This window comes from Cariama cristata, unplaced genomic scaffold (assembly GCF_000690535.1).
Source record: "Cariama cristata isolate BGI_N322 unplaced genomic scaffold, ASM69053v1 scaffold675, whole genome shotgun sequence".
NCBI lineage: Eukaryota > Metazoa > Chordata > Aves > Cariamiformes > Cariamidae > Cariama > Cariama cristata.
In genome coordinates this window covers 37236-56125 of record NW_009619025.1, presented here as the reverse complement: position 1 = coordinate 56125, position 18890 = coordinate 37236, and the positions used below count along the sequence as shown (strand labels likewise).

Sequence of the window (18890 nt, the reverse complement as noted above, 5' to 3'; positions counted from 1 at the left end):
TCACAAATCACAAGTGAATTCAGATTTGATTACTATATGGTTTTTAGTTTCTATGTGAGAGAAAAAGCTACACTTGTAAAACAAACTTGATGACAAAAAAACAGACTGCCAAGGGAAAAAAGCATATCCTCATTCAAGCTTTACACAATACAAAAATAATTAGTTTACTGGGAACGGAAAACATATTGGTAGTTTAACTTTATGAAATGTATTTTCAAAATGCCTATCTGAATAGCTCAAGAAGATAATCGAAAGCAGAAGCATTGCCATCTTCCTATTGAGAAGTGTAACTGCTGTGACCTTACTCCTGGAGAATTTACAATAGCTTCAATATGTACAGGCTGTACACAGGAAAAGAAAGCAAAGATCCAGATTATGAAAGCCAGGCAGTTCTTGATAAGACAGTCACCAATTTATGCAAGAGGCTACCATTCCACTACTTCAGCAAATAACGCTTTCAAACACCTCAAAACCACAGCTAGCAATCCACAGAACAAGCGACACTGATGGCTTTTTGTAAATTGTGCATTTCCATGACAGATTTCAGCTTGAATGCAAGGCTTGCTACATACAAGCCATGATGAATATCACAACGCAAGGACTATCTATAAGGACAGAGCAGACAGTCTCGCTATCAGAACTTTAAATCTCCCTGCCACTGAAGGATCATTTTTAACTACAGGACACTTTATACAGGTCAAGTCCCTGCTTATTGAAAAATGAAGTAATGTTTTGAAAAATAATCTCATCAGGAGTATAGTGTTCCAATGGGAGTAAATTAAGACTAGTATGTCTTCACAGCAACATTTCTCAGCTGTAGATGTCTGGGGTCAGTGGTCTCATCCACTGCAGTAAACAAAATCTGCTTTCTCAGATTGGCCAGGAACATGTAAAAACTTCTAGTTCCCAGAAACAGTGTTAACAGTATCTAAATTTATTAAAGAACACCTGATCTAACTCTTAATCTACGCACAGCAGTATTTGCTGACCCCACGAAGGCAAAAGCATTATCTTGGTGATCAAGAATAAAATAAGCCAGGATTCTAGCTAAATATCCTCAAGAACGTGAAACGCAAAAATACAGTTCAAGATAAGTTCATGGCAAAAAGCATTCTTTGAGCAATATAGTTTAACATTTAACACACACTCAATCTACCACAAAGAATCAACTTTGCTTTGACAGCTATTAGATTTCTCAACAAACCATCTCCCTCCATCTGATTTAAGTTTGCCAAGATTTCTTCCCAAAGCTGCCATTTTATTATCTCAGCCAAAGTACCAAATATGATTAAAGACTTCTCAATTGAGTTGGAAGATGTTAATGTCAGTGAAAAGATATTCTTCACTTGCTTGTGTCATGATTTTTCAGACTGCTTTGTTGCAAGTGGCTTATCTGTTACCAGGCACAAAGCAATCACCATCTCAGTACTGTTGTACTAAGTCTACTACAGCTGAAATTCTGATTTTCCCATTCTTGGAAACAGGAGCGAGGCCACAGTAGTGAGGACCACTCTTAGACTATGCTCATCCAACAAGTGGTTTCCGAATGCTCCAAAATTATCCATATGCCTTTTCAGCAACACTTATCTCCACTTATTTGCAAATCTAGCTTCTCAGACTTAAAAGAATTGAAAGACAACACATTGAGAAAGGTAATTTGGAAGCAGTCTCGTAGCAGAACTCACAGGCCTGAGAAGCGGAACTTTTTACATCAGAACTTACGCTGTCAATAACTCATATCGCATGACTTAACACTGTGTGAACCACACACAATATAATGGAAGTTTTCTTTATCAGTGCAAATGAGTATGTCTAAAAATACCACACCAACATACCAAATTAACTGCTTGAACATGTGCAGACTGAAAGCACATCTGGCCCAACTTACTCTTAACTTTTCCATTTCTCTGAAATTTGGCTCCCTGAACTAATTAAAAGCATCCCAAACTGAGGTAAACCAACCTGCTGGTTTGAATCCAAGACTCAATCAACAAGCCATGCAGATATGTCAACATTCAGCATACAGAGTGCCGCAGCCCTTTGGCCCTGCACTTGCATGTCAGCTTTAGCTGTACAGAAGCTGTATTAGGATAAATTCACTCATGGCTTTACATCCTTAAGGAGTCCAGAACTATTCTGAAGATCCAACATGGGCACCTGTGTTTCGTGCTTGATACGCTCTTCAGGTGCTACAAGACTGCCTCATCCCAGTCAAAGATGACCTGCATTTTATTATTCATCTCTTTGCACTTCCCACATGGGCTACAACAATGAAATGAAATTGGTCCCTAAGGTATCAGCAACCAGAGAATTATGCTGCAGTGTCTCTGCAATATAAGAGGTCAGATGCACTCAGACTTTGCTTCCAGATCAAGTCTGATGCCAGCAGATCTTCACAACCCTGTCTCAAAACAGTTTCTTCTAGAACCCCTACCTAAATTAAACATCAAGACAAAAACTGACTAATAATTACAATCTTCTGGCATGCTGGAAGGTAAGCTCCAGAAAAAGACAATTTTGAGGTATAACTCCACATCACAGAAGTGATTTCCAGGAAATTACTTCAGGATCAGACCTATATCTTTTAGCTGCAAACATAGCATACGATTTTGATCCCATTTTCTATGAGGACACCATAGTGCAATAGACAGACATCTCCTATGTTTAGTGACAACAGAAGGTGTTCAGACAGGACAAGAAGAAGCATAATTTAGCAAGCCATGGCAGCATGCTCAATTTTACTCCTTATGTCATTTCATACAACTGTTTGGCTCCTGAGGTACATAAAAGTCATAAAACATAACTGCAAAGACGTCAGATGCCTTTGAATGCAGACGCCCAAGACAGCATCACAGGTGTTTGCGTATCCTTTGGCCTGTTGGTGTCTGTATTTGTCAAGTAGAGTGGAAGAAAACACCTTAAATCTCTCTATAAATTAGAAAATGCCAAGAAAATTTTTACAGTAGTTCACTGTTAGATCAGCTAATGCCAAATATTCCTACAAAAAAATACACCAGACTAGATCAGGCTTCTTCCATGACTGTCCAGGGCCTGTTTGTTTTGTTTGTTGGTGGGGTTTTTTTTGTTTTGGTTTTTTTTTTTATTATTTTTAAAATTAATGTTATAAAGGTCAAAAATATGGAAGTAGTAACAACTTCAATATTTAAACAAGAAAAAAAAAGCACTTCTTTGAGATCAGACAACTCTGAAATGCCTATATGTGCTCCAGTAGCTATGCTTGAAAACTACAATGTTCTTTTTGCCTTTTAAATCCAAAACCTTTTTAGATCACATATTCTACCCTTTCATTTTTTTTTCTTCTAACCTGAATAGGACTTTGAGGTGGTTATTCTCAGTTTTCTGATTCTGCCTTAAGACACTTTGGTGGGAAGAAGGTGTAGCATGAGCCAGAACAGACTGCACATACTACTTATTTCTCTTTACTATTACTACAAAGAAACAATGATAGCAAAACTATTTCCTGAAAACATTCTTGTTTCCAAATTACCTAGCAGGGAAGTAAGAGTTCTTGAAAATTTTTAAAAGACACAGTATGAATGAGAATGCAAAATTACAACAGAAATAATTTCTCTGAATGTGCATTTCACTTGTCCGGATACATGCAGGGTACCAAAAAGGTGATTAAACTCCAAAGAGCATTATTTTTCTTAGGAGAGTATATATATTTCCAAGCTGCCTAGTTTGATTTGAAATTGAAAGAACAGAACTGAAAAGAATATAAAGAAAAAATACTACAATAGCAGTAACACCAACACAGGCAATTTCACAAAGTATGTCTCACTCCAAAACTAACAATCCCTATTTTGCTCTAAACTGGAAGCTATTCTTTATTTGAAAATTTCAGAGCAGACTAACAGAACCATTAAATGCAAGGCTACACAGACAGTGTCAGAACATATCATAAATAGTTTAATCTCTGCATTCTTACTATGTTTATGAGAATTGAATGAAGTGCTACGTTTCAGTTCCGCAAGAATAGTGCCAAAGAATTTAGGTGGTTTATTCAGCAAACATCTATCTTTGTCACTGGAGAAAGAAACATGTTGCTGTCCTAAGTAGCTTAAATTTGGGAGTTACATATCCATGGAATCTTTTAGGTTGGAAAAGACTTGTAAGATCGAGTCTGACTGTTAACCCAGCACGGCCAAGCCCACCACTAAATCATGTCCCTAAGCACCACACCTACACCTCTTTTAAATACCTCCAGGGATGGGGACTCCACCACTTCCCTGGGCAGTCTGTTCCAATGCCTGACAACCCTTTTGGTGAACGAATTCTTCTTAATAGCCAACCTAAACCTCCCCTGGCACAACTTGAGGCCATTTCCTCTTGTCCTATCGGTTGTTACTTGAGAGAAGGACTGACCCCCACCTGGCTACACCCTCCTTTCAGGTCGTTGTAGGGAGCGATCAGGTCTCCCCTCAGCCTCCTCTTCTCCAGACCAACCCCCCCCAGTTCCCTCAGCCACTCCCCATCAGACTTGGGCTCCAGACCCTTCCCCACCTTTGTTGCCCTTCTCTGGACTCGCTCCAGCACCTCAAGGTCTGCAAGGGGCCCAGAACTGAATACAGGACTTGAGGTGCAGCCTCAGCAATGCCAAGTACAGCGGGACGATCCCGGCCCTGGTCCTGCTGGCCACACTATTTCTGATACATGTCAGGATGCTGTTGGCCTTCTTGGCCACCTGGGCACACTGCTGGCTCACGTTCAGCTGGCTGTCAACCAACACCCCCAGGTCCTTTTCCACTGGGCAGCTCACCAGCCACTCGTCCCCAAGCCTGTAGTGTTGCATGGGGTTGTTGTGAGCCAAGTGCAGGACCCAGCACTTGGCCTTGTTGAACCTCATACAGTTGGTGTCATCCCATCGATCCAGCCTGTCCAGGTCCCTCTGTAGAACCTTCTTACCCTCAAGCAGATCAACACTCCTGCCCAACTTGGTGTCCTCTACAAACCGAATGAGGGTGCACTCGCTCTGAAATCTTTCAGACTCCAGAACTTTTGAGGAATGGTACTCTTTCTTCCTACATACTCAATGCACTCTGGAGATGTTGAAAGGGACACTGAAGAAGTGCATTAATGAGGTATTTAGTGGAAAATCGTATTGTCTTACCTTGGTGGCCCAGAAAGTCATAAAGGTAGATTTATGGGAGAAAATTTACAGCCTTTTAGTAGTACCAAAACTATTTTATGAAATACAAGAAGGCAACAGTTATTGAACAGATTATAAAAACTAGTATCTCTACAATTACAAAGCTGACCATATATTGTATGCCACTGGCAGGTATTCTATACCTCATTCTACCTTCAGTAATGTGGCCAGACAAGTGCTAAGTTCTCACCACAGCCTCCTACTTCTTTTGTACACTCTTAAGGTCCAACTATAACAGCAATTGCAGCAGACAAAACTGAATACTTTTACAAGAACCTTGACATTTAAGTGACCTGGATCATCCAAGTAAACAACTCTGAAGCAGATAAAGTATTTCCCAAATGAAACTTACACTCTGAAAGCTCTCAAAATATTTAACCAGCTTACTATACTAGCTTTTTTAAGCCCTTCAAGAAACTTGAAAGTGAAGTAACACATTTATACAGTATAACATTAAAATCAAACACATGTACTTATGAAATTGCTCTCAAGTGAAAACAGCTATTCCCCCAATGCACAGCTTTTAGAAGCTCTTAATATGGATCTTAGGGCAACCCTGCAGTCCAAAAATAAAGTATGAAGCCAAGTAAAATGTTTAACCTAGTGAATAGATGCTATGTGTTATAGTAAAGAGTACAGAGAAAGCCTCACTGTAATTACTCAACAGTTTATGTTGGAGTTTGAAAAGCTGCTAAAGGACAGGTGACTGAAATAAAGAAGTTTAATAATGCATGTTAATTGCTATGTTCAATTCATTTAGTAGGAGGTGAGAAACATGAACTGTTAGTTGAGAAAGAAAACTGTAAGCTAAGACATTTGATGTTTTCTATAGCAACCAAAGGCCTTTGAGAGTTGCTAGGACTGACTCTCCAATAGTTGGGAAGATCTCAGGCAGGAGCTAATCCCGAAAAAATCTTCCAGAACACAGGTAAATGGCCCAACAGGGATTCATATACTTTGCTAAACTTTCTCCTTTTCAGAAATCTATTGTGAAATAAAGTATTAAGTCATGAGGGTTTGGAAGGCTATAGCCTGAAGGACTAAACCTTCCAATCTGTCTCAGACAACAGGAAATTGGTTTAATCTTTATACACCCACACACAGGCAGCTCTATTCCTCAGAAATTTATTTTCCAGATATAAATGTTCTAGCTTGCTACCCTTCTGAAAGTGATGTACAGGAAAGAGTACGATCAGATGCTTAAAGAACTAAACTGAAGCAAAACAGATTAATGTTCTATTAAGTTACCCAGGAAGTGTTCAGACAAGTTATTAAAATGATAAAAATTAAATTTGCAAGACATAACTATATAGTCATATTTTATTGTGTCAAAACAGGAAGATGTCAGTGAGTTTAAGTCTTAAGGCAAGTTACCTCTACAGTCCTGCCAAAAGTCACTGAGCTTCAAAGAGAAATCAGACACTTCCAAGCATCCCAGTCCTGTCAACTATGCACAATAAGACCTTTCCATCTTGATTTAGACTATTAGGAATTAGTGTTAAGATAGTATAATACTTTCATTGCATACTTCCAAAGAGAAAAGAGTTTGTTGTTGGTTTTTTTTTTTCCAGACTTCCTGTCAATAAAGACAGCTACTCTCCACAAATTCATTTCTCCTCAGCCATTTCCTTTGCTCCCTTTTGAAACCTTGCGTATGGAAAACCAAAAGGTGCTGGTGCTGCAGGCCCGACTCCGCAGACATCCATACACACACAGGATCACTGCAGAGCAGCTGCCCTCCCACAGCTGGTCAATAGTGCATTCCTTTGAGTTCTGCGGTTGCAGGCTACAAAGTGAAGCTTAACCAATAATTGCCACTATTTTCGTATTAGAGCACACAGGTGCAAAGCCAACGGGAAAACAGGCAAAGTGCCAAATGCAGGAGAAGGCATTCAGAGAGCGAATTTAAGGACAGCAAGATAGTTTCCTAGTAGCACCACAAAACAATAGTGTAGCTACATGTCAAAAGACAATGATTACAGAACAAATGAAAAACTCTTCACTGAGTATTAAGTTGATTTATAGTTGATAAAAGTTTACAGTCCTCTTTTTCAATTTATTAAAATCCTCTGCGTTAAAGCAAGCTATTTATTTTCTCATGTTTATCAACCACTCCTCCAGTACTGGTAGTAACCTCTCAGTGAAGCTACACTTGCTATCTGCAGTTTATTCTCATAGTGAGTAGCAAAACATGAAATGCAGGTTTTCCAATCAGCAGCCAAAACTTACCTATAAGACACACTATTTAAGTTTTTCTACCATTACTAGAAGCCCAATCAATAGCATATGCATGCCAACAGACCTAGAATGACAAAAATGGACTACTCTATTAGATCGCAGAATTCCAACATGAGAAAGTCAAACAACTGTCCCACAGTTACTGAAAGCAGTAACAAATAACTTCAAACTCTGTGTCCCTTCAGACTACCCAAAACTGTTCAAGGGGTTTTTTTTGTTGTTGTTGTTGATTTGTTGTTTTGATGCATATGCATGATGTAAATAAGCATATTTATGACACACTTACTCTCGCTCTTTCTCTGTCAGTTTGTCGTTGATATTATCTTTGATTGTAGACCGGGAGCCCTTGTGAATTATAGGATACCTGAGTGGCACTTGTAAGAAGTAGGATATCATTGAAACCAAGTGAGCGGTGTAGCCCAGGGCAACAGCAATGCTTCCATCATCTTTCGCTGCCAATAACAAAAAGATTCCATTATTTGAATTGAATCTGAATGCAGGCTCAGCGCAAGTTCATCCTTATTGCTCAGAGAATTATACAATTAATGAAGCTATCAGAAGTTATAACTGAAGAATAGATGCAAGTCTGAAATAAATTCAGACTGCTTTACAATTGTTTGCAGTTCGCTGCATTTGCCTCTTTCATTAAAGGGCAATGTAAAAATGGGTGATGGCTTGTTCTCCCTCCATTTTTACACTTTGAAAGCTAAAAGTTACTCTTCTCAACATTTTGCTGGGTGGGGGAGGGTAAAGAAGAGATGGAGAAAGTGAAACAAAATTCCCAAGACAAAATTCAAGTCTTAAGCTTTCTGCATTTCTCTAGATGTAGCTGACATGTATGACCGGGGTCAGGGAAAAGCTGCATTCCTCCATTAACTTTATTCATTAGTGAGATCAGCTGGAGAGACACTGACCTCAGGGTATGAACTCTGTTCTCTGCCAGTAACTGCAAGAACTTAAATTAACCCATTGTTTTAAAGTATCATTTTCAATGTGGCATTTAAGTTTTCAACCTTAAAGCTTCGGCCTCATGATTCAAGTTACATCCTTTAGCCACATAAGGACTTTTCTGTTTTCTCTATTTTTCTTCTTTGTAAGTGAACACACTAATACAAACGACGTGACAGAGTCATCCTTTCTGAGGCACAAAGGAGTCCCGTGAAAGCAACTAAACAGAGGACCTTCTAAGAAAGCTTATAATGATGTTTAATGACAACTATGAAATCATACTGAGCTCTATTAGAGCACGACATGATATATGGATTTGTAAGTTACAAAATCATTTTTGAAGGGGCTGTAAAAAGCGTTCAACATTTTTTTTGATCCTTCAGATAGTAATATTTTAAAAGAAAATTAGGTATCTACTACTGAGCTCTATTAGAGCACGACACGATATATGGATTTGTAAGTTACAAAATCATTTTTGAAGGGGCTGTAAAAAGCGTTCAACATTTTTTTTGATCCTTCAGATGCCTAATTTTCTTTTAAAATATTACTATCTACTAAGAGTCTGAAATAAGATATACGTCAGCTGTTTTTCAAATTTAACTACATATTTTACTAAGTTGAATGCTTAGTACTTTTTCCTTGTAATACAGTATTTCTGGAGACTTTGATAAAGAATTAGTAATTCTTTTGCAAGGAATTAATACCAGTAAACTGCAAACAGGCCAAAAGATGCACGCCACCAATTTCTCAAGAATTACCAAAGTGAGTTCATTATCACATCTAGTGCAATCAGGAAAACAAAGCAATTGACTGATTTTTGTCATATTAACAAATTAATTTGTTTTAAAGATTACTCCTCCATTATTCTAGCATCCAATAGACATGTTGTTAGCACAAGTTAATTCTTATAGGATGGCTTTAAAGAGTTAGACAACTGATTGAGGTTTTTGCCCAAGAAACGACACACGGCTCACTTGCCAAGTGAGCAAGTACTGGGAACAAGAAATTCTCAAGGGGATTTTAATGAAGTTTCAGTTCACGTCAAGTATTTGTAGATGAATGCATGCAGCTACCTGTACAGACAGGCATATTATATATTTGCTTCTGCAATAGCATGACTGTAGACAGTTAAAGTAGAAGCTGACTTGTGAAATACTCCATACTGTCAGGCAGCTTTAAAGTCTTATTTATGCAAGATATTTATTTGTTAAGTTCACCAGCAACTACAGTAAACTGAATGGGGATTCATGCACATTGCCCCATCAAGATTTATGGACTGAAAGTAGCCACAGTGGAATTTTAGGTCAGACAAATACTTTCCAGAATCACTAAGTTTGGAAGGCATCTCTGGAAATTGCGCAGTCCTAGCCCCCTGCTCAGAGCAGGGTCAGCCACAGCAGGTTGCCCAGGACTCTGTCCAGTTGGGTTTTGAGCATCCCCAAGGATAGAGACTCCACAGCCTCTCTGGGTAACCTGTTCCAGTGCTTCAGTATTGAGTCTTAAAATACAGAGGTACTTTTCTAAGAGTCAACAACAACTTGCCTTGCACTAGCTAGGAAGTAGGAATGAATAACACCTAAGTTTTCTTCTAGTCTAGACCTTTCTGGTCAGAAATTTGGATCCTAAGCCATTGCTATCAGTTTGCTTCTAACACTCATAAAATTAAGTAGTGTCAACTGTAACAACTAAATTAAGAATATCCAGCTACCTTGAAAGTCTTCAGAATTAGGAAGCTTGACTCCACAAACAAAGTAATCCTTTTGATCATTCTGTAAGTTTAAAATCAACAATGGAAAGTGAGAATGGAACAATAACATCCAGAAAACAGAAACCTGCACAAAACCTGATGACAACAAAGCATTTTTATAAAGGAAACACTAAATATTCAATTAAACCCAGAGTGACTTTGACATAGTATTTTAGCCCACATTTCATATAATTCAGAAATAAATGCAATTTTTTTTAAAGAAGGAAGAGTTTCATCTTAATCAATTCATTATATAAAAGGTTTTGGAGCTCAATATTTTGATGACATCTGTTTGTGTGCACTCTGTTAAAGTTCAGCTAGCCTACTGTCAGGGTTATTTCATATAATTGTAAACAAAATGGAAAGTATCCATTAAATTGCAGCTACAGCTATTCTACTTTTATAGTGGAGACTATTTGAGAGATGCTGGCGTAAGTCCTCTCCCCGTGAGGTTTGCAATCTAAGGACCAAATCCAAGAAAAAGCTGGAAAAAACAGCATGAGTGAAGTGCAAATTTCACCATGAATAAAACATGATATTTGCTCACAGTTTAATAAATAGGAAGTTCATTTCACATCAAGCAGATTTTTAGAATGTTAAAAACATACCAAATCAATAGGGTAGATATAGGATAGCTCCGACAGCAACTGCTTGCATCGAATAGTCTGCTGGGCATTTGTCTTCAGAAACAGTTCTCTTTGGGGAAAGAGATCCCAAAACTATTAGTTTCTTCACACACTTTAAGTAAAGGTATCAAGCCCCCATATCCCTTCTGCATCTTCCCAAGTACCACCTCCCATTCCATAAAAAGCTAGGTAATTCAACCAAAAAAAATAAATACAGAAGATAAAGCCAACTTTTCATTTTCAGTTGTACTTCATATTATAGGCGTATTTTGACTATGACAATTAAGTATTACAAAGCTGTGTTACATATAAAATAGACCTACAAGTCCTATCATAGTCTACACATGCAACCAAGCACCTGTTTTCTACTCTTCTAGACTTGCCACTGTTAATTGTCACTTCAGATATCTATAAATTGTAGCAGAGATGTCTCAACAGAAGTTTTGGGGTGACAGTAGGAAGACTTTTGAAGTGGGACTCCTTGCACCAATGGCTTACTCTCAAGCCTGTATTTCCTTTCCAATAGCAGAAAAAGCATAAGTCCTTTTACCTCTTAGCAGTGCATTCCTTTCTTAATTCATGCAGGGATTCGTTATGCTCTTGAAGTTTCTGGTATTCCATCTCAAATGCATTTTCTAAACAACATGAGGAACCAGGAAAAAAATTAGTATGAAATATTTTCTTAGTTATCTGAAGTTTTAAAAGTAGATACTGACACAAATGTTGGCTCTAATCCTCCACTTACTCTTAGATGCCCATCTTCCATGCTACGCTGTCAAACTGGGGAATGATAGGTTTTCCTCCTGCACTGTCTTCATGTATTATACACCATTCACCAGCCAAACACAACCAACAAAACCTCATTCTCCTTTAACGCCTGTTCCTCTCATGTCCACAGTAGTGGAGTAATTCAGTTAAGGCATCTCAATACTTGCATAGCTAGAATTAAGTAAATGGCAAAAAAACTCATTTTTAGTAGTGACTAATTATTTTAGACTCAACTAAGTATTAAAAAAAAGTCCTGCAACGAGACAGATTAAACACCCATGTAGCTTGGTCACTGGTGATCTCCAAAGAGACAGTGAAATAGTATTTTACTACAGGACACTTTCCCAGTAAAAGAAAATAGCAAGACGATCAAGCATTTCACCTTTTACTTCCATAACAAGCTATTAAGAGGGATTTTTGTCTTCTAACACTTAAAATGGCATCCTAATCACAGGTACAATAACATCCCTCATGACATTATAATGTGCCTACATCAAGCCACTGTTCACTGCAAACTTCAGATAAAGAAAAACAGAAGCATATTAGAGCTAGACAAAAAAAAAGAAAAAGAAGAACCAGCACCTTCATTTTGGTCACCATGATCATAAGACTTTTCTGATCAGTGGATTATGAATATCTGCAATAGAAGTAGTAACGTTTCTACACTTACCTCTGTCATGCAAAGTACTTTTTCCTTTATGCAACAAGGCTACTTCTTGACCAAGGGCCTTTTTCTGCCTCTCCAGTTCATTACGTAGCACCAGGATCTTCAACTGTAAACATTCACTCTCCTTTTTCTATTGAAAGAAAAAGAGATTTAAAAAAATAAAAGTTTTTCGGCACACAAGCAGTTCCACAAAAGAGTGATAGGAGGGAAGTAAAAAATAGGACAAGACTAGTTGCCAGACTAAAGTCTGAGTTCATAGAGTACCACAGGCAATAGACCCTAATCATTTTGCCACTTTGGAAGGAAAGAAACTCAGCTGTGTCCCTCAGTGCTTGTTCCTCCTGTGGGATGCACTTCCTCCCCAGGGTAGAAATTGAGAGGAAGGAAGCACGAGTACATAGAAACTAATAGCACAGCATCAGCAGCACGACGAGCATTCATTCCCTGGCAAAGGGTTTGGCAACAAGAAGGAAGATGAGCAATAAAGCATCTATAATAAATTGAGGCAGCGAGCTGGAAAAGGTTGGAGGTGTCTGAGCTGCACAATTAGATCCAATTCCCAGCTTCAGGGTAATGAGGAAAAAAAGGATACAAAAGGAAAGAACACATAGCGGGGAGCTGATTACGTCATTACACACAATCCTATTTGAAGGATCCCTTCTTTAAAAGTTTTAGGATTTGTCCTGTACCTACGTTAAATCTATTCCTGTGTTTAAAAAGAATCTGTTTATTCTTTGATGCACTGTCTCCACTAACAAATTGTGCTGCCATGTGCATAGTGAAGCAGAATTTTCTATTTTAAGTGGGGTTTGGTTTTGTTTTAAGGAAAGAATATCTACCACGTTCAATAGATAGAATAACTGAAGACAGATTCAAAATGGAAAAGAGAAGTTTTATCTCTTTGCTCCAAGCATACCCCTGATAGAGTTCAAAGCCTGACGGGGCAGTCAGACATACTTGTCAGCAAGTCTTGTGCAAGTACTACCAGCCACTGTCACTTTGTGTAACTCTGCCAGCTTTTGCTTTTTCAAGCAGTTAATGAAGACAACGTTACTTCATGACTAGCTGCCTGAAAAAAAGTCAGCCTTTGCTGAATCCTTCCTTCCACTTTCTATTTGGTTCAGTTACACATGTATGCTCAGCTTTCTGGTTCAAGGCTGCAGCAGGAAACATGACTCAATGTTAAGGAATGAAACTATAGTTCACATACTATAAAGGGGAATGGAAGCCCAACAAGAGTTTCCACTCTTGAACAAAGGAAAAGAAAAATAGGTGATCATTTCCTTATACCATAAACCACGGTTGCTAAGAAGTTGCATCACATGTACAATCGTTGTAATTTTTGGTTTTGGTGTCTTCATATAGTTTTGCTCACACACATTTATGAAGGAAAAGCCCTGCAAAGCGGGACAAGGATACCCATAACTGAAAAAAAAGATGGTTTAAAACCTTTTAACAGCCAAGATACTAGCAGAAAGCAAAGAAGCTCTGGGTTGGAGTCACTCACAGGAGATGTTGTATTGCCCCTTAAGGGAGCTGACTTCTTTGCTTCTTTGTCTACAATGCAACCCTGTAATTAGAGTGGCTAAACAAACTCCAATTTTTCCATTTTGTCAAAACCCTTAGACCAGTTTGACATTTTTAGAAATTAGCTGAGTACTCCCAACCCTTACAGCAATAAAGTACCTTCACATCCCAAGTTTGCGCTTCCCTATAGAAGGCACCAGACAAATGCCAGTGAGTACCCATATAATGAAGTTACCATGAGCCACTCTTCTTCTGTCAACTCATTGCTTTGAACTGAGCTCAGCCTTTCTGGGCAGAAGGTAGAAACTAGTGCCAGTACGCTTTTTTGGGGGAGAGGAAGAGGACAGACAAAACAAACTGTCAAAACTCATTGCAAGATGTAATACGATTCCTGCTTAAAATGAATGTGTCACTTGAGTGACAGCTTCTGCGTGAATTCTGTTCACCCAAAGGGAGCAGAGGTGCAAGAAGATACAGCCAGTAGACTTCCCTCACTCTAAATCCACCACAGGTTCCTGTCAAAATTTATCTAAATCATTAAAAGTTTGTTTTTCCTGACAAATCTCTTTCATGCACTGTGCAATGCTTATGCTTTTATAGTATAAAAGCAAATATAAAAAATAAAGGTACAAATAGGATAAGCGACCTGAGTAACACACACAAATCTAAAACCCATTACATTACACTTCTCAGATGAGTTCCCATTTAAAATGACATGTTTAAATAAAGATTTCAAGTTCAAGTGTTAAAAAAAAAAACCAAAACAAAACAAGCTTACGGTCAAGACATCAGCCACATACTTCAGCAAGACTGTAGAATAAGGTTTTAAATGATCAAACTTACCAGTTCGTTGCTCGTAGACGTACATCTCAGCTTTTCTTCAATCTCCCTTCCTATTTTCTGAACAGTTACCTGAGTCTGTTTAATTGCACACTGGGCTCTGTGAAGCCTGTAAGGAGAAGAGAAGTTACAGTTGTGCTAAAGGTTCCCCATGTTTCCTACTGATGAATTCGCCAGCCACCTCAAAACCAGCAGCAGTAATATGAATTCAGATTGCCAGCTTCCAGTTTGAAATAAAACATTAAAAGATGAATCGCAACTTGCACAGCTTATAAATGAGTACCCAAAGCAAACCAGCAAGTCTCTAAATTTGATCAAGTATCAAATCTCCTTTTTTCATTTGTTAAATTAAATAGATGCTGATAAGGCAAAGCTATAGGTGAGAGCGCAGATAGTTACAGGGATCTCATGTAACAATTAAGTTATAACACTTAAAATCAAGACAGATACACACAGTTACCGTGAGCGTTGTTAACATAGGCCAGCTTAAAAAAGTGAATCATGTTTGAGGCATGAAAAGATGATGATCATTAGCCCTGGCTTCAGGGTGAAGAGGGAAAGCTGATTATGTTGTTAACATAGGCCAGCTTAAAAAAGTGCAAGTATCCTTTGGATGACACACAGCTACCCAGGCCAAGAGCACGAAACACCCTTTAGCACCTCCACATATGCTGTGGGCCCTTCTGTAATAAAAACATGGGTTTCTTAATTGAATCATGTTTGAGGCATGAAAAGATGATGATCATTAGCCCTGGCTTCAGGGTGAAGAGGGAAAGCTGATTATTTGCCATGTTTATTGAAAAAAAAAAAAAATCAGGCAGAGGAAAGCAATGGCGAAACCAGGTCTAAGAAAGGTATTAACATCCTTCTTAAAATTAAAACGTACTTGTTCGAAAAAATGAGAGTTGGTCTGCAAACATAGCCTATGTCTTTTAAGGCATGTAAACTCAGGCTTACTTTTCCCACTCATAGTCACACTGCTAATGGTTTCTCCCTTTGTAAGGATATTCTCCAGGCAGCTTTCCTGCTGGGATAAGGACTTAACTAAGGTCTAGTCAGAACAGCAAAAACGTGGTCAGATAACCTACCGTATGACATTAGTGCTTTGCCAGGCAAACATAATGAGAAGACCAAGCCTGTTTCAATGCACGCTTTAATGACCATCCCCACTTTGCCAAAATTAAAAAAAAATAAAATAAAATAAAATCTCTGCCTCTTCACAGAAATGCTTAATTTTAGTAAAGCAAGGCTACGGATTTGCTGTGAGCCAAGAACCAAAGCACTAGCGCACACAGAAGAGGCCACTCCGCTCCTTCCTTTTACACTCTCTAATCTCTTCCAGATTTATAAGCAATTGAGGCATTACTATTTAACATTTAAGGTGAACAGTTTTTAATGGTCTGTACGCAGCTAGACCAAGATAACCAGGCTACATGCTTCAAGTGTGAGCAACCGCAAAGCATTAGTCCTTCTCACACCATCTCCCCACAGCAGCCCATCCCAACTCAACAGCACACATTACACAGGACTTTATTCAGCGTGGGGACAGTGCCTAAACCACCTAGCCCAGCAAACAAATACACAGAGAGGAGATTATACATAGACAACAGGGAACAAGCAGCGCTAGTAATATTAAATGAGGTCATTGTGATTTAGGACTTTCACACGTTATAACTCTAAGTGAATACATTTAAGTCATCAGACACCTTCAGCTCTTTCACACTATTGCTTCTCCTAAACACCACTCTCCATAATAGCACAGAATTATAGAATCATTTGGGCTGGAAGGGATCTTTAGAGGTCATCTAGTCCAACCCCCGTGCGGTGAGCGGGGACATGTCCAACTAGATAAGGCTGCTCAGAGCCGCATCCAGCCTGACCTTGAATGCCTCCAGGAACGGGGCTTCCACCACCTCTCTGGGCAACCTGTTCCAGTGCTTCACCACTCTCATTGTAAAAATTTTTTTCCTTTTTTTCCTTATAATTAGAAACAAAAATCTAAGTGATTACTCTCATTTCTTTAGAGCTTCTCAGACTGCTCATAGCACAAGCAGTCTAAGAGCTTTTTAGGGGTAGCTGTACCCCATCCAAACCACATACCAAGCAGCATGGATCTGCTGGCTCCTCCCAGGGGTAGGGAAGTGGGTAAGATTCCGGAGGCCAACAGTGCTGGGTCACCCAAGGGCTTGGTGTCCCATCCCTAATGGAGTACTGAGACCTCTTGGAAACACTTATTTCCTACTGGGAGCTGCTACTTATACCTCCCACCTTCCTGAATGCATCTTGAGGCTGTTGGCTATGTAACATATGGTCACACAGGTCAAAGCCAAGGTTTGCTGACCATCCTGAATGTCATTCACAGCTCTGCTGTCACGTCATACAGCAGGGTCTAAGTTTCCTACTTCAACAGTTTCCAGCCTGCCTCCTTCCAAAACTCTGGAACATTTTCTTTCCAGATATAAGAAAGCCTTACCAAAAGCTAAAACTTATAGGTAAAGAGTAATAACTGCGTGACATTTCCCTTTCCTATTCATCTAATTTTATACTGGAAGAACATTCTTGATTTAGTCTGTTAGGTGATTAAGAAAGAAGTTTTACAAGTTTTCACATCACGCCATTTACATAGCAAAATCTGCTGAAAAGTGTTTTACTCATTGAAAGAGTATTTATGTAACTGGCAAATTGTTAGAAGGGTCATTTGCCATGTGAGTTCCTCACAGTGACTTGATTAACACTCAGCTAACAAAGCTATTACAAAATTTGTAGGTTAAGTTCTTCTACGTGTGCCCAAGTATAAGGAACAAATATCTATTCCGACTGACTTCTCAAAACAGTACATACCTTAGAATACTTCTTCCAATTGGTGAATCTGTATCTAAAGGCATGTTCCTAACCTACAAAGACTGCTATACAAAATAATTCAGCAATCACGTCTGTTTTTAATAAGAAATGGTTTTCTTTCTAAGTCAAACATCATCCAGTCATTTCTTGCAATATAAAAAAAACCCTACAGTTCAACTTGGCTGCCTTGATGCCCAATAGTGCCATTTACATTGCAAGACAGAAAACTTACTGATACTAGTTGACTTAATCCCAGTATGTTCACTGTTATTCCAAGAACTTTAAAATGGAAACAGTAAGATCATGACCACATCCGAAGTTAAACCTTCCAAGATGAAAATTTTAGGGACTGCATGTCACAAAAGCAGCAGTTATCAAGAGAAATCTCCCTTCCCCAGCCAAAAAAGCCCCCACTGCACCCACATGGAAATATTTGGTCATTCAACAACAGGAATATAAACTAAGCCATAAGAACATCAGCATGGAAATTTTGTCCATCATTTCTGCATGCACAAAACAGATTTTGGTGGAGGCAATTATGATTGCACCGATGAACGGAGATCAGCAAGTTGAGGCCATAAATCTGGATTAAAAATTTATATATCATGAATGGAGAGAAACTTCAACACTAATTGACCGCATATTGTTTCCATTTCTAGTCTGAACGCAAGTCCAACCCTACAGCCTAAAGCTAGCACAATTTGTGCTTCAAACACAGTCTGGCTTGGTGTAGTAATTGACAATGATGAGACAACTCATGGCATAATCTACACGCTATCAGCCAATGCAGGATTCTTCCTAGATTGTTCAAGAGGGTTTTTTATTATTTTTTTATTAAAATTAGCACTTCCATAGCACTTTAAGAGCTAACTTAGGGCTTCAAGAGGCCACTGGCCTGCTACCAAATGTCCCTCGGCGGTCAGGAAAGCCAAACCAGTTACAGCAGAAACTCAAGCCTTTTTAAAAGGATAGCTTAGCCAAGAGCATCGTCATCCTGTGCCTGCAGGCTGCTCTGGTGTCTCTGCAGCAGCTCACAGCCCTTGTCAGCCAGCAGCAGGGTAATACGAACATTAAGTGCGACAGATTTACTCCTGTTGCTTAGGGCCCTGAGAGTTGCTGTGCAATTGTCCTACATCAGGTGAGTCGCATCCTGCTGCCTGGGAAAGAACTGAAAAGCAAAGCAAACATTAAAATTCCTTAACACCCTGATAGAGTTTGGAGGTGAAGATTCATGAAGTTGTTGTTCTACTTCCATTCTCCTATCACCTGCTTTCTGAGATGGGGGAGACTAAGAGGAAACAAAATAGTCTCCCTTCTTTTGGAAGTTTAAAAGGCAGTGGGATAGATACAAAAACATTAGCCATGTACTGTAAGTTAAGACCAACAAAAGCTGCATCTCTAATTGACAGAAGAACTAGCAGGCAAAATTTTAACATCTCTCCTTTTTACCTGCTAGTTCTCAAGTTGCTGAAATATGGGCTATGTGGGGTATCGCTTCAAGGTTTTTCAAGTCTGACA

At 38.9% G+C, this 18890-nt stretch overlaps 1 protein-coding gene across 1 annotated transcript in view; it reads right to left on the bottom strand.

Moving 5' to 3' along the window:
* The window catches only part of UVRAG (UV radiation resistance associated), a gene marked incomplete at its 5' end in the record, with an annotated part of 78234 nt that overhangs the window by 38247 nt on the left and 21097 nt on the right, over nucleotides 1-18890 (bottom strand). Inside the window, 6 exons of the mRNA XM_009701066.1 lie at nucleotides 7695-7860; nucleotides 10065-10125; nucleotides 10712-10799; nucleotides 11280-11364; nucleotides 12168-12294; nucleotides 14535-14640. Of these exons, the coding sequence (XP_009699368.1) occupies nucleotides 7695-7860; nucleotides 10065-10125; nucleotides 10712-10799; nucleotides 11280-11364; nucleotides 12168-12294; nucleotides 14535-14640 (633 nt within the window). The remainder of the gene's footprint in view (nucleotides 1-7694; nucleotides 7861-10064; nucleotides 10126-10711; nucleotides 10800-11279; nucleotides 11365-12167; nucleotides 12295-14534; nucleotides 14641-18890) is intronic.